This window comes from Scyliorhinus canicula, chromosome 5 (assembly GCF_902713615.1).
Source record: "Scyliorhinus canicula chromosome 5, sScyCan1.1, whole genome shotgun sequence".
Classification (NCBI taxonomy): domain Eukaryota; kingdom Metazoa; phylum Chordata; class Chondrichthyes; order Carcharhiniformes; family Scyliorhinidae; genus Scyliorhinus; species Scyliorhinus canicula.
The window spans coordinates 232,447,666-232,466,041 of NC_052150.1; the positions used below are offsets into that span (position 1 = coordinate 232,447,666).

General features: G+C 58.6%; 1 protein-coding gene across 1 annotated transcript; it reads right to left on the bottom strand.

Moving 5' to 3' along the window:
- Positions 1-366: 366 nt before the first annotated feature.
- On the bottom strand, positions 367-17,942 carry LOC119965733 (protein scribble homolog). Its single transcript, XM_038796495.1, has 3 exons — positions 17,858-17,942; positions 16,897-17,076; positions 367-676 (listed from the first exon to the last, which is right to left on the bottom strand). The coding sequence occupies exons 1-3, from the start codon at positions 17,908-17,910 to the stop codon at positions 367-369; spliced, it is 543 nt and encodes a 180-aa protein (XP_038652423.1). The 5' UTR covers positions 17,911-17,942.
- Positions 17,943-18,376: the final 434 nt, after the last annotated feature.

Sequence of the window (18,376 nt, forward strand, 5' to 3'; positions counted from 1 at the left end):
CCCAACCGCTCCAACCCTTCTTCATCAGACAAGCCGCCCATCCCTGCTGCCAGACTGGGAAACCTCCTCGGAAGCTAAATTTAACTGATACTAGCTTTTTATTTGATGTTTGTTTAATTAACTGAATTTAAATTCCCCAATTGCCTTGGTGAAGTCCCAAGTCAAGTCTCTAAATCATTCATCCAGCCCTCTAGTGCAGGAACACGAGCATTGGGCGACCATTGGCAAAATTGGCATCTCCTCTAGTTTCTAGGCCCGTAGATTTGGAATTTCCTCTTCAAACCTCTCTTTACTCCTTTTCAATGCTTCTTAAAGTCTACCCCTGTGACTGAACATTTGGTCATTTGTCTAATTCTTTGGCTTGGTTCAAAGTTTGTCTGGTCCTGTTAAATGTTCTGATACATTAGCCTGGGTGCTGTTATGGTAAGTTTGAGCTATGACACAGGCAGGAAGCTGCAGTGAGCTGGGAGTCAGCATGCAGGATGCAGCATGCACGCACGTCTCGGCTCCACACCTGAAGTCAGTGTATGGAGGCTCCTGTCTGGCCAGTGGAAGGTGTTTCACACTGCTCCTCTGAGCTGGGCCAGCCCCTTCAGCGGCCCGCTGGCGTGATTGGTAAAGGCGGCGTGCACGGTCCTGCTCGTACTGTTTGAGATCATCCTCCAGGGCCTGGTTTCTGATCAGTAAGAGAAGGACGGGGCAGAAAGAAGAGGGAAAAGCACAAAGGCAAAGGAGAAATCAGAAATCAGAGAAGCACAAGGAAGGCAAGAGAAAAGGAAGAATATTAGGGACAGAAGTGAGCAAAGGACCAGGCTACCAGATAACTTAATGTTTCATACTGGACTCATTACAACTGAATCCATCATACCCAGTCCTTTCCTACACTTCCAGAATATTCTCTCAGTTCTACACTCATCCACATTGCATTCATGTTAAAGCTCTCCCTGAACACCTCAAACATTAGATTAATGTGGATCCCAAAGGCAGATTCCACCAGTTCCCACCCACTGCCTCTCACTGGGGTACGGGTCCCACACACACTGACTCTCACTGGGGTACGGGGGTCCCACACACACTGACTCTCACTGGGGTACGGGTCCCACACACACTGACTCTCACTGGGGTACGGGTCCCACACACACTGACTCTCACTGGGGTACGGGTCCCACACACACTGACTCTCACTGGGGTACGGGTCCCACACACACTGACTCTCACTGGGGTACGGGTCCCACACACACTGACTCTCACTGGGGTACGGGTCCCACACACACTGACTCTCACTGGGGTACGGGTCCCACACACACTGACTCTCACTGGGGTACGGGTCCCACACACACTGACTCTCACTGGGGTACGGGTCCCACACACACTGACTCTCACTGGGGTACGGGTCCCACACACACTGACTCTCACTGGGGTACGGGTCCCACACACACTGACTCTCACTGGGGTACGGGTCCCACACACACTGACTCTCACTGGGGTACGGGTCCCACACACACTGACTCTCACTGGGGTACGGGTCCCACACACACTGACTCTCACTGGGGTACGGGTCCCACACACACTGACTCTCACTGGGGTACGGGTCCCACACACACTGACTCTCACTGGGGTACGGGTTCCACACACACTGCCTCTCACTGGGGTACGGGTCCCACACACACTGACTCTCACTGGGGTACGGGTCCCACACACACTGACTCTCACTGGGGTACGGGTCCCACACACACTGACTCTCACTGAGGTATGGGTCCCACACACACTGACTCTCACTGGGGTGCGGGTCCCACACACACTGCCTCTCACTGGGGTACGGGTCCCCCACACACTGACTCTCACTGGGGTACGGGTCTCACACACACTGACTATCACTGGGGTATGGGTCCCACACACACTGACTCTCACTGAGGTATGGGTCCCACACACACTGACTCTCACTGGGGTACGGGTCCCACACACACTGACTCTCACTGGGGTACGGGTCCCACACACACTGACTCTCACTGGGGTACGGGTCTCACACACACTGACTCTTACTGGGGTACAGGTCCCACACACACTGACTCTCACTGGGGTACGGGTCCCACACACACTGACTCTCACTGGGGTACGGGTCCCACACACACTGACTCTCACTGGGGTACGGGACCCACACACACTGACTCTCACTGGGGTACGGGTCCCACACACACTGACTCTCACTGGGGTACGGGTCCCACACACACTGACTCTCACTGGGGTATGGGTCCCACACACACTGACTCTCACTGAGGTATGGGTCCCACACACACTGACTCTCACTGGGGTACGGGTCCCACACACACTGACTCTCACTGGGGTACGGGTCCCACACACACTGACTCTCACTGGGGTACGGGTCTCTAACACACTGACCCTTACTGGGGTACGGGTCCCACACACACTGACTCTCACTGGGGTATGGGTCCCACACACACTGACTCTCACTGGGGTACGGGTCCCACACACACTGACTCTCACTGGGGTACGGGATCCCCACACACTGACTCTCACTGGGGTACGGGTCCCACACACACTGACTCTCACTGGGGTATGGGTCCCACACACACTGACTCTCACTGGGGTACGGGTCCCACACACACTGACTCTCACTGGGGTACGGGTCCCACACACACTGACTCTCACTGGGGTACGGGTCCCACACACACTGACTCTCACTGGGGTCCCACACACACTGACTCTCACTGGGGTACGGGTCTCACACACACTGACTCTCACTGGGGTATGGGTCCCACACACACTGACTCTCACTGGGGTACGGGTCCCACACACACTGACTCTCACTGGGGTACGGGTCCCACACACACTGACTCTCACTGGGGTACGGGTCCCACACACACTGACTCTCACTGGGGTACGGGTCCCACACACACTGACTCTCACTGGGTATGGGTCCCACACACACTGACTCTCACTGGGGTACGGGTCCCACACACACTGACTCTCACTGGGGTACGGGTCCCACACACACTGACTCTCACTGGGGTATGGGTCCCACACACACTGACTCTCACTGGGGTACGGGTCCCACACACACTGACTCTCACTGGGGTACGGGTCCACACACACTGACTCTCACTGGGGTACGGGTCCCACACACACTGACTCTCACTGGGGTACGGGTCCACACACACTGACTCTCACTGGGGTACGGGTCCCACACACACTGACTCTCACTGGGGTACGGGTCCCACACACACTGACTCTCACTGGGGTACGGGTCCCACACACACTGACTCTCACTGGGGTACTGGGTCCCACACACACTGACTCTCACTGGGGTACGGGTCCCACACACACTGACTCTCACTGGGGTATGGGTCCCACACACACTGACTCTCACTGGGGTACGGGTCCCACACACACTGACTCTCACTGGGGTACGGGTCCCACACACACTGACTCTCACTGGGGTACGGGTCCCACACACACTGACTCTCACTGGGGTACGGGTCCCACACACACTGACTCTCACTGGGGTACGGGTCCCACACACACTGACTCTCACTGGGGTACGGGTCCCACACACACTGACTCTCACTGGGGTACGGGTCCCACACACACTGACTCTCACTGGGGTACGGGTCCCACACACACTGACTCTCACTGGGGTACGGGTCCCACACACACTGACTCTCACTGGGGTACGGGTCCCACACACACTGACTCTCACTGGGGTACGGGTCCCACACACACTGACTCTCACTGGGGTACGGGTCCCACACACACTGACTCTCACTGGGGTACGGGTCCCACACACACTGACTCTCACTGGGGTACGGGTCCACACACACTGACTCTCACTGGGGTACGGGTCCCACACACACTGACTCTCACTGGGGTACGGGTCCCACACACACTGACTCTCACTGGGGTACGGGTCCCACACACACTGACTCTCACTGGGGTACGGGTCTCCACACACACTGACTCTCACTGGGGTACGGGTCCCACACACACTGACTCTCACTGGGGTACGGGTCCACACACACTGACTCTCACTGGGGTACGGGTCCCACACACACTGACTCTCACTGGGGTACGGGTCCCACACACACTGACTCTCACTGGGGTACGGGTCCCACACACACTGACTCTCACTGGGGTACGGGTCCCACACACACTGACTCTCACTGGGGTACGGGTCCCACACACACTGACTCTCACTGGGGTACGGGTCCCACACACACTGACTCTCACTGGGGTACGGGTCCCACACACACTGACTCTCACTGGGGTACGGGTCCCACACACACTGACTCTCACTGGGGTACGGGTCCCACACACACTGACTCTCACTGGGGTACGGGTCCCACACACACTGACTCTCACTGGGGTACGGGTCCCACACACACTGACTCTCACTGGGGTACGGGTCCCACACACACTGACTCTCACTGGGGTACGGGTCCCACACACACTGACTCTCACTGGGGTACGGGTCCCACACACACTGACTCTCACTGGGGTACGGGTCCCACACACACTGACTCTCACTGGGGTACGGTCCCACACACACTGACTCTCACTGGGGTACGGGTCCCACACACACTGACTCTCACTGGGTACGGGTCCCACACACACTGACTCTCACTGGGGTACGGGTCCCACACACACTGACTCTCACTGGGGTACGGGTCCCACACACACTGACTCTCACTGAGGGTACGGGTCCCACACACACTGACTCTCACTGGGGTACGGGTCCCACACACACTGACTCTCACTGGGGTACGGGTCCCACACACACTGACTCTCACTGGGGTACGGGTCTCACACACACTGACTCTCACTGGGGTACGGGTCTCTCACACACTGACTCTCACTGGGGTACGGGTCCCACACACACTGACTCTCACTGGGGTATGGGTCCCACACACATGACTCTCACTGGGGTACGGGTCCCACACACACTGACTCTCACTGGGGTACGGGTCCCACACACACTGACTCTCACTGGGGTACGGGTCCCCCACACACTGACTCTCACTGGGGTACGGGTCCCACACACACTGATTCTCACTGGGGTCCCACACACACTGACTCTCACTGGGGTACGGGTCTCACACACACTGACTCTCACTGGGTACGGGTCTCACACACACTGACTCTCACTGGGGTACGGGTCCCACACACACTGACTCTCACTGGGGTACGGGTCCCACACACACTGACTCTCACTGGGGTACGGGTCCCACACACACTGACTCTCACTGGGGTACGGGTCCCACACACACTGACTCTCACTGGGGTACGGGTCCCACACACACTGACTCTCACTGGGGTACGGGTCCCACACACACTGACTCTCACTGGGGTACGGGTCCCACACACACTGACTCTCACTGGGGTACGGGTCCCACACACACTGACTCTCACTGGGGTACGGGTCCCACACACACTGACTCTCACTGGGGTACGGGTCCCACACACACTGACTCTCACTGGGGTACGGGTCCCACACACACTGACTCTCACTGGGGTACGGGTCCCACACACACTGACTCTCACTGGGGGTCCCACACACACTGACTCTCACTGGGGTACGGGTCCCACACACACTGACTCTCACTGGGGTACGGGTCCCACACACACTGACTCTCACTGGGGTACGGGTCCACACACACTGACTCTCACTGGGGTACGGGTCCCACACACACTGACTCTCACTGGGGTACGGGTCCCACACACACTGACTCTCACTGGGGTACGGGTCCCACACTACACTGACTCTCACTGGGGTACGGGTCCCACACACACTGCCTCTCACTGGGGTACGGGACCCCCACACACTGCCTCTCACTGGGGTACGGGTCCCACACACACTGACTCTCACTGGGGTACGGGTCCCACACACACTGACTCTCACTGGGGATAGGGTCCCACACACACTGACTCTCACTGGGGTCCCACACACACTGACTCTCACTGGGGTACGGGTCCCACACACACTGACTCTCACTGGGGTATGGGTCCCACACACACTGACTCTCACTGGGGTACAGGTCCCACACACACTGACTCTCACTGGGGTACGGGTCCCACACACACTGACTCTCACTGGGGTACGGGTCCCACACACACTGACTATCACTGGGGTATGGGTCCCACACACACTGACTCTCACTGAGGTATGGGTCCCACACACACTGACTCTCACTGGGGTACGGGTCCCACACACACTGACTCTCACTGGGGTACGGGTCCCACACACACTGACTCTCACTGGGGTACGGGTCCCACACACACTGACCTCTCACTGGGGTACGGGTCCCACACACACTGACTCTCACTGGGGTACGGGTCCCACACACACTGACTCTCACTGGGGTACGGGTCCCACACACACTGACTCTCACTGGGGTACGGGTCCCACACACACTGACTCTCACTGGGGTACGGGTCCCACACACACTGACTCTCACTGGGGTACGGGTCCCACACACACTGACTCTCACTGGGGTACGGGTCCCACACACACTGACTCTCACTGGGGTACGGGTCCCACACACACTGACTCTCACTGGGGTATGGGTCCCACACACACTGACTCTCACTGGGGTATGGGTCCCACACACACTGACTCTCACTGGGGTACGGGTCCCACACACACTGACTCTCACTGGGTACGGGTCCCACACACACTGACTCTCACTGGGGTACGGGTCCCACACACACTGACTCTCACTGGGGTACGGGTCCCACACACACTGACTCTCACTGGGGTACGGGTCCCACACACACTGACTCTCACTGGGGTACGGGTCCCACACACACTGACTCTCACTGGGGTACGGGTCCCACACACACTGACTCTCACTGGGGTACGGGTCCCACACACACTGACTCTCACTGGGGTACGGGTCCACACACACTGACTCTCACTGGGGTATGGGTCCCACACACACTGACTCTCAGTGTGTATGGGTCCCACACACACTGACTCTCACTGGGGTACGGGTCCCACACACACTGACTCTCACTGGGGTACGGGTCCCACACACACTGACTCTCACTGGGGTACGGGTCCCACACACACTGACTCTCACTGGGGTACGGGTCCCACACACACTGACTCTCACTGGGGTATGGGTCCTACACACACTGACTCTCACTGGGGTACGGGTCCCACACACACTGACTCTCACTGGGGTACGGGTCCCACACACACTGACTCTCACTGGGGTACGGGTCCCACACACACTGACTCTCACTGGGGTACGGGTCCCACACACACTGACTCTCACTGGGTACGGGTTCCCACACACACTGACTCTCACTGGGGTAGGGTTCCACACACACTGACTCTCACTGGGGTACTGGGTCCACACACACTGACTCTCACTGGGGTCCCACACACACTGACTCTCACTGGGGTACGGGTCCCACACACACTGACTCTCACTGGGGTAGGGTTCCCACACACACTGACTCTCACTGGGGTACGGGTTCCACACACTCTGACTCTCACTGGGGTACGGGTTCCCACACACACTGACTCTCACTGGGGTACGGGTCCACACACACTGACTCTCACTGGGGTACGGGTCCCACACACACTGACTCTCACTGGGGTACGGGTCCCACACACACTGACTCTCACTGGGTACGGGTCCCACACACACTGACTCTGACTGGGGTACGGGTCCCACACACACTGACTCTCACTGGGGTACGGGTCCCACACACACTGACTCTCACTGGGGTACGGGTTCCCACACACACTGACTCTCACTGGGGTACGGGTCCCACACACACTGACTCTCACTGGGGTATGGGTCCCACACACACTGCCTCTCACTGGGGTACAGGTCCCACACACACTGACTCTCACTGGGGTACGGGTCCCACACACACTGACTCTCACTGGGGTACGGGTCCACACACACTGACTCTCACTGGGGTATGGGTCCCACACACACTGACTCTCACTGAGGTATGGGTCCCACACACACTGACTCTCACTGGGGTACGGGTCCCACACACACTGACTCTCACTGGGGTACGGGTCCCACACACACTGACTCTCACTGGGTATGGGTCCCACACACACTGACTCTCACTGGGGTACGGGTCCCACACACACTGACCCTTACTGGGGTACGGGTCCCACACACTGACTCTCACTGGGGTACGGGCCCCACACACACTGACTCTCACTGGGGTACGGGTTCCACACACACTGACTCTCACTGGGGTACGGGTCCCACACACACTGACTCTCACTGGGGTACGGGTCCCACACACACTGACTCTCACTGGGGTACGGGTCCCACACACACTGACTCTCACTGAGGTATGGGTCTCACACACACTGACTCTCACTGGGGTACGGGTCCCACACACACTGACTCTCACTGAGGTACGGGTCCCACACACACTGACTCTCACTGGGGTACGGGTCCCACACACACTGACTCTCACTGGGGTACGGGTCCCACACACACTGACTCTCACTGGGTACGGGTCTCACACACACTGACTCTCACTGGGGTACGGGTCCCACACACACTGACTCTCACTGGGGTACGGGTCCCACACACACTGACTCTCACTGGGGTACGGGTCCCACACACACTGCCTCTCACTGGGGTACGGGACCCCCACACACTGCCTCTCACTGGGGTACGGGTCCCACACACACTGACTCTCACTGGGGTATGGGTCCCACACACACTGCCACTCACTGGGGTACGGGTCCCACACACACTGACTCTCACTGGGGTACGGGACCCCACACACTGACTCTCACTGGGGTACGGGTCCCACACACACTGACTCTCACTGGGGTACGGGTCCCACACACACTGACTCTCACTGGGGTACGGGTCCCACACACACTGACTCTCACTGGGGTACGGGTCCCACACACACTGACTCTCACTGGGGTAGGGTCCCACACACACTGACTCTCACTGGGTACGGGTCCCACACACACTGACTCTCACTGGGGTACGGGTCCCACACACACTGACTCTCACTGGGGTACGGGTCCCACACACACTGACTCTCACTGGGGTACGGGTCCCACACACACTGACTCTCACTGGGGTACGGGTCCCACACACACTGACTCTCACTGGGGTACGGGTCCCACACACACTGACTCTCACTGGGGTACGGGTCCCACACACACTGACTCTCACTGGGGTACGGGTCCACACACACTGACTCTCACTGGGGTACGGGTCCCACACACACTGACTCTCACTGGGGTACGGGTCCCACACACACTGACTCTCACTGGGGTACGGGTCCCACACACACTGACTCTCACTGGGGTACGGGCCCACACACACTGACTCTCACTGGGGTACGGGTCCCACACACACTGACTCTCACTGGGGTACGGGTCCCACACACACTGACTCTCACTGGGGTACGGGTCCCACACACACTGACTCTCACTGGGGTACGGGTCCCACACACACTGACTCTCACTGGGTACGGTCCCACACACACTGACTCTCACTGGGGTACGGGTCCCACACATACTGACTCTCACTGGGGTACAGGGTCCCACACACACTGACTCTCACTGGGGTACGGGTCCCACACACACTGACTCTCACTGGGTAACGGGTCCCACACACACTGACTCTCACTGGGGTACGGGTCCACACACACTGACTCTCACTGGGTACGGGTCCCACACACACTGACTCTCACTGGGGTACGGGTCCCACACACCCTGACTCTCACTGGGGTACGGGTCCCACACACACTGACTCTCACTGGGGTACGGGTCCCACACACACTGACTCTCACTGGGTACGGGTCCCACACACACTGACTCTCACTGGGGTACGGGTCTCACACACACTGACTCTCACTGGGGTACGGGTCTCTCACACACTGACTCTCACTGGGGTACGGGTCCCACACACACTGACTCTCACTGGGGTACTGGGTCCCACACACACTGACTCTCACTGGGGTACGGGTCCCACACACACTGACTCTCACTGGGGTACGGGTCCCACACACACTGACTCTCACTGGGGTACGGGTCCCACACACACTGACTCTCACTGGGGTACGGGTCCCACACACACTGACTCTCACTGGGGTCCCACACACACTGACTCTCACTGGGGTACGGGTCCCACACACACTGACTCTCACTGGGGTACGGGTCTCACACACACTGACTCTCACTGGGGTACGGGTCCCACACACACTGACTCTCACTGGGGTACGGGTCCCACACACACTGACTCTCACTGGGGTACGGGTCCCACACACACTGACTCTCACTGGGGTACGGGTCCCACACACACTGACTCTCACTGGGGTAAGGGTCCCACACACACTGACTCTCACTGGGGTACGGGTCCCACACACACTGACTCTCACTGGGGTACGGTCCCACACACACTGACTCTCACTGGGGTACGGGTACCCACACACACTGACTCTCACTGGGGTACGGGTCCCACACACACTGACTCTCACTGGGGTACGGGTCCCACACACACTGACTCTCACTTGGGTACGGGACCCCCACACACTGACTCTCACTGGGGTACGGGTCCCACACACACTGACTCTCACTGGGGTCCCAGACACACTGACTCTCACTGGGGTACGGGTCCCACACACACTGACTCTCACTGGGGTACGGGTCTCACACACACTGACTCTCACTGGGGTACGGGTCTCACACACACTGACTCTCACTGGGGTATGGGTCCCACACACACTGCCTCTCACTGGGGTACAGGTCCCACACACACTGACTCTCACTCGGGTACGGGTCCCACACACACTGACTGTCACTGGGGTACGGGTCCCACACACACTGACTCTCACTGGGGTATCGGGTCCCACAACACTGACTCTCACTGGGGTACGGGTCCCACACACACTGACTCTCACTGGGGTACGGGTCCCACACACACTGACTCTCACTGGGGTACGGGTCCCACACACACTGACTCTCACTGGGGTACGGGTCCCACACACACTGACTCTCACTGGGGTAAGGGTCCCACACACACTGACTCTCACTGGGTACGGGTCCCACACACACTGACTCTCACTGGGGTACGGGTCCCACACACACTGACTCTCACTGGGGTAGGGTCCCACACACACTGACTCTCACTGGGGTACAGGTCCCACACACACTGACTCTCACTGGGGTACGGGTCCCACACACACTGACTCTCACTGGGGTACGGGTCCCACACACACTGACTCTCACTGGGGTACGGGTCCCACACACACTGACTCTCACTGGGGTACGGGTCCCACACACACTGACTCTCACTGGGGTACGGGTCCCACACACACTGACTCTCACTGGGGTACGGGTCCCACACACACTGACTCTCACTGGGGTACGGGTCCCACACACACTGACTCTCACTGGGGTACGGGTCCCACACACACTGACTCTCACTGGGGTACGGGTCCCACACACACTGACTCTCACTGGGGTACGGGTCCCACACACACTGACTCTCACTGGGGTACGGGTCCCACACACACTGACTCTCACTGGGGTACGGGTCCCACACACACTGACTCTCACTGGGGTACGGGTCCCACACACACTGACTCTCACTGGGGTACGGGTCCCACACACACTGACTCTCACTGGGGTACGGGTCCCACACACACTGACTCTCACTGGGGTACGGGTCCCACACACACTGACTCTCACTGGGGTACGGGTCCCACACACACTGACTCTCACTGGGTACGGGTCCCACACACACTGACTCTCACTGGGGTACGGGTCCCACACACACTGACTCTCACTGGGGTACGGGTCCCACACACACTGACTCTCACTGGGGTACGGGTCCCACACACACTGACTCTCACTGGGGTACGGGTCCCACACACACTGACTCTCACTGGGGTACGGGTCCCACACACACTGACTCTCACTGGGGTACGGGTCCCACACACACTGACTCTCACTGGGGTACGGGTCCCACACACACTGACTCTCACTGGGGTACGGGTCCCACACACACTGACTCTCACTGGGGTACGGGTCCCACACACACTGACTCTCACTGGGGTACGGGTCCCACACACACTGACTCTCACTGGGGTACGGGTCCCACACACACTGACTCTCACTGGGGTACGGGTCCCACACACACTGACTCTCACTGGGGTACGGGTCCCACACACACTGACTCTCACTGGGTACGGGTCCCACACACACTGACTCTCACTGGGGTACGGGTCCCACACACACTGACTCTCACTGGGGTACGGGTCCCACACACACTGACTCTCACTGGGGTACGGGTCCCACACACACTGACTCTCACTGGGGTACGGGTCCCACACACACTGACTCTCACTGGGGTACGGGTCCCACACACACTGACTCTCACTGGGGTACGGGTCCCACACACACTGACTCTCACTGGGGTACGGGTCCCACACACACTGACTCTCACTGGGGTACGGGTCCCACACACACTGACTCTCACTGGGGTACGGGTCCCACACACACTGACTCTCACTGGGGTACGGGTCCCACACACACTGACTCTCACTGGGGTACGGGTCCCACACACACTGACTCTCACTGGGGTACAGGTCCCACACACACTGACCCTCACTGGGGTACGGGTCCCACACACACTGACTCTCACTGGGTACGGGTCCCACACACACTGACTCTCACTGGGGTACGGGTCCCACACACACTGACTCTCACTGGGGTACGGGTCCCACACACACTGACTCTCACTGGGGTACGGGTCCCACACACACTGACTCTCACTGGGGTACGGGTCCCACACACACTGACTCTCACTGGGGTACGGGTCCCACACACACTGACTCTCACTGGGGTACGGGTCCCACACACACTGACTCTCACTGGGGTACGGGTCCCACACACACTGACTCTCACTGGGGTACGGGTCCCACACACACTGACTCTCACTGGGGTACGGGTCCCACACACACTGACTCTCACTGGGGTACGGGTCCCACACACACTGACTCTCACTGGGGTACGGGTCCCACACACACTGACTCTCACTGGGGTACGGGTCCCACACACACTGACTCTCACTGGGGTACGGGTCCCACACACACTGACTCTCACTGGGGTACGGGTCCCACACACACTGACTCTCACTGGGTACGGGTCCCACACACACTGACTCTCACTGGGGTACGGGTCCCACACACACTGACTCTCACTGGGGTACGGGTCCCACACACACTGACTCTCACTGGGGTACGGGTCCCACACACACTGACTCTCACTGGGGTACGGGTTCCACACACACTGACTCTCACTGGGTACGGGCCCACCCACACTGACTCTCACTGGGGTACGGGTCCCACACACACTGACTCTCACTGGGGTACGGGTCCACACACACTGACTCTCACTGGGGTACGGGTCCCACACACACTGACTCTCACTGGGGTACGGGTCCCACACACACTGACTCTCACTGGGGTACGGGTCCCACACACACTGACTCTCACTGGGGTACGGGTCCCACACACACTGACTCTCACTGGGGTACGGGTCCCACACACACTGACTCTCACTGGGGTACGGGTCCCACACACACTGACTCTCACTGGGGTACGGGTCCCACACACACTGACTCTCACTGGGGTACGGGTCCCACACACACTGACTCTCACTGGGGTACGGGTCCCACACACACTGACTCTCACTGGGGTACGGGTCCCACACACACTGACTCTCACTGGGGTACGGGTCCCACACACACTGACTCTCACTGGGGTACGGGTCCCACACACACTGACTCTCACTGGGGTACGGGTCCCACACACACTGACTCTCACTGGGGTACGGGTCCCACACACACTGACTCTCACTGGGGTACGGGTCCCACACACACTGACTCTCACTGGGGTACGGGTCCCACACACACTGACTCTCACTGGGGTACGGGTCTCACACACACTGACTCTCACTGGGGTATGGGTCCCACACACACTGACTCTCACTGGGGTACGGGTCCCACACACACTGACTCTCACTGGGGTACGGGTCCCACACACACTGACTGTCACTGGGGTACGGGTCCCACACACACTGACTGTCACTGGGGTACGGGTCCCACACACACTGACTCTCACTGGGGTCCCACACACACTGACTCTCACTGGGGTACGGGTCCACACACACTGACTCTCACTGGGGTACGGGTCCCACACACACTGACTCTCACTGAGGTACGGGTCCCACACACACTGACTCTCACTGGGGTACGGGTCCCACACACACTGACTCTCACTGGGGTACGGGTCCCACACACACTGACTCTCACTGGGGTCCCACACACACTGACTGTCACTGGGGTACGGGTCCCACACACACTGACTCTCACTGGGGTACGGGTCCCACACACACTGACTCTCACTGGGGTACGGGTCCCACACACACTGACTCTCACTGGGGTACGGGTCCCACACACACTGACTCTCACTGGGGTACGGGTCCCACACACACTGACTCTCACTGGGGTACGGGTCCCACACACACTGACTCTCACTGGGGTACGGGTCCCACACACACTGACTCTCACTGGGGTACGGGTCCCACACACACTGACTCTCACTGGGGTACGGGTCCCACACACACTGACTCTCACTGGGGTACGGGTCCCACACACACTGACTCTCACTGGGGTACGGGTCCCACACACACTGACTCTCACTGGGGTACGGGTCCCACACACACTGACTCTCACTGGGGTACGGGTCCCACACACACTGACTCTCACTGGGGTACGGGTCCCACACACACTGACTCTCACTGGGGTACGGGTCCCACACACACTGACTCTCACTGGGGTACGGGTTCCCACACACACTGACTCTCACTGGGGTACGGGTCCCACACACACTGACTCTCACTGGGGTACGGGTCCCACACACACTGACTCTCACTGGGGTACGGGTCCCACACACACTGACTCTCACTGGGTACGGGTCCCACACACACTGACTCTCACTGGGGTACGGGTCCACACACACTGACTCTCACTGGGGTACGGGTCCACACACACTGACTCTCACTGGGGTACGGGTCCACACACACTGACTCTCACTGGGGTAGGGTCCCACACACACTGACTCTCACTGGGGTACGGGTCCCACACACACTGACTCTCACTGGGGTACGGGTCCCACACACACTGACTCTCACTGGGGTACGGGTCCCACACACACTGACTCTCACTGGGGTACGGGTCCCACACACACTGACTCTCACTGGGGTACGGGTCCCACACACACTGACTCTCACTGGGGTACGGGTCCCACACACACTGACTCTCACTGGGGTACGGGTCCCACACACACTGACTCTCACTGGGGTACGGGTCCCACACACACTGACTCTCACTGGGGTACGGGTCCACACACACTGACTCTCACTGGGGTACGGGTCCCACACACACTGACTCTCACTGGGGTACGGGTCCCACACACACTGACTCTCACTGGGGTACGGGTCCCACACACACTGACTCTCACTGGGGTACGGGTCCCACACACACTGACTCTCACTGGGGTACGGGTCCCACACACACTGACTCTCACTGGGGTACGGGTCCACACACACTGACTCTCACTGGGGTACGGGTCCCACACACACTGACTCTCACTGGGGTACGGGTCCCACACACACTGACTCTCACTGGGGTACGGGTCCCACACACACTGACTCTCACTGGGGTACGGGTCCCACACACACTGACTCTCACTGGGGTACGGGTCCCACACACACTGACTCTCACTGGGGTACGGGTCCCACACACACTGACTCTCACTGGGGTACGGGTCCCACACACACTGACTCTCACTGGGGTACGGGTCCCACACACACTGACTCTCACTGGGGTACGGGTCCCACACACACTGACTCTCACTGGGGTACGGGTCCCACACACACTGACTCTCACTGGGGTACGGGTCCCACACACACTGACTCTCACTGGGGTACGGGTCCCACACACACTGACTCTCACTGGGGTACGGGTCCCACACACACTGACTCTCACTGGGGTACGGGTCCCACACACACTGACTCTCACTGGGGTACGGGTCCCACACACACTGACTCTCACTGGGGTACGGGTCCCACACACACTGACTCTCACTGGGGTACGGGTCCCACACACACTGACTCTCACTGGGGTACGGGTCCCACACACACTGACTCTCACTGGGGTACGGGTCCCACACACACTGACTCTCACTGGGGTACGGGTCCCACACACACTGACTCTCACTGGGGTACGGGTCCCACACACACTGACTCTCACTGGGGTACGGGTCCCACACACACTGACTCTCACTGGGGTACGGGTCCCACACACACTGACTCTCACTGGGGTACGGGTCCCACACACACTGACTCTCACTGGGGTACGGGTCCCACACACACTGACTCTCACTGGATTACGGGTGCCACAGGTTCGGCGTCTAGAATAGAAGTCCCATGGAACAGTAGATGTGCTGAATCGGAGGTATATTGCTGCTGATTGGTGTACAGCCTTAACGTTGACCCTGAATCATGTCCTGTCCAAAGTTACGTGTTGCTCCTCCCTTGGTGCCTGGACCCTGACTATGGACACAATCTGGCCACCGTGGATTCTGGGGAAGAGGACGGAAGGAGGAGATCGAGAGGTTGAATATTAATAATCGTTACTCCCAGCCAGTTTCGCGCAGAGTAACGCCCAGCATGGAGTGAGGTCAGCACTCTGCACAGACCAGCTGGCCTATGGGGTGAGACGGTGGTGGGTGGAGGGGATGTGATGGGCACTGTTACACCTGTTTGTGTGAATATAGCAATGGAGCATCCCGTGGATTGGGCCTTACCTTGCTGCCCTCCACATGGCTCGTTTCTCAGCCTCCAGGGCTCGTCGTTCCGCAGGAGACAGCTCCTTGTCCCGGCCTATAGGAAGGTCTGGACTCTGCACCCGGAGCCTTTCCTGATACCGTCGTTCTGCCTTTGCTGTCCGGATGGGGGCTGCACGATCTGGGAATGCTGGAGACAACCTGTTGGAGGCAAATACAATCACATTCTCCACCAGGAAGAGGCGACAGGCAGCTTTACAGCAACGTGTGCACATGCAGCATGACTGTGACATGGTCACATGTGGCATTACAGCAACGCGTCCACACGGGCAGCACGGTGGCACAGTGGTTAGCACTGCTACTTCACAGCTCCAGGGTCCCGGGTACGATTCCCGCCTTGGGTCACTGTCTGTGTGGAGTCTGCACATTCTCCCCGTGTCTGAGTGGGTTTCCTCCGGGTGCTCCGGTTTCCTCCAACAAGTCCCGAAAGACGTGCTGTTAGGTGAATTGGACATTCTGAATTCTCCCTGTGCACCCGAACAGGTGCCGGATTGTGGCGACTAGGGGCTTTTCACAGTAACTTCACTGCAGTGTTAACTTAAGCCTGCTTGATTATTATGACATGCAGCTCAATGATGTGTGTACACAGTGTTACCACGACGTGTTCATGTCCAGCGTTACCGTGCTGCATATACTGGCAGCATTATCGCATCCCCCACACACACGTTCCCGCAACATGTTCATGTGCAGCATTACCGCTCCGCGTGTACATGCAATGTTATCACGATGTGCTCACAAACATAGCGTGACATGCACACACACACACTGCTACGATGCATGCACATGTTGCATTACTGAGACATGCGCACATGCAGCATTAGAGGAACGCTCGCACACAGGGTATTACCATGACGTGCACATGTGTAACAGTGATACATGCAGCATTAATGCAATGCATGCAAAGCAATCTCAATCCTCTTACCCAGTTAGTGAATTTTGACGTGGTTCTTCAATTGCTATTCTGTCCCTTCCCATTGGTTTCTGTTCTCCCCGAATATCAACTCGGGACCCACTGTGAGACAGAAAGAAGTTTTAATTTCACTGGGGTCTGTAATCACCTATCCGGGGGCAACAAGCCATCAGCAGCTTCACTGTAACCCCAACAGCAGCTTCACTGTAACCCCATCAGCCTCACTGTAACCCCATCAGCAGCCTCACTGTAACCCCATCAGCAGCTTCACTGTAACCCCATCAGCCTCACTGTAACCCCATCAGCCTCACTGTAACCCCATCAGCCCTCACTGTAACCCCATCAGCCTCACTGTAACCCCATCAGCCTCACTGTAACCCCATCAGCCTCACTGTAACCCCATCAGCCTCACTGTAACCCCATCAGCAGCTCACTGTAACCCCATCAGCAGCCTCACTGTAACCCCATCAGCTTCACTGTAACCCCATCAGCCTCACTGTAACCCCATCAGCCTCACTGTAACCCCATCAG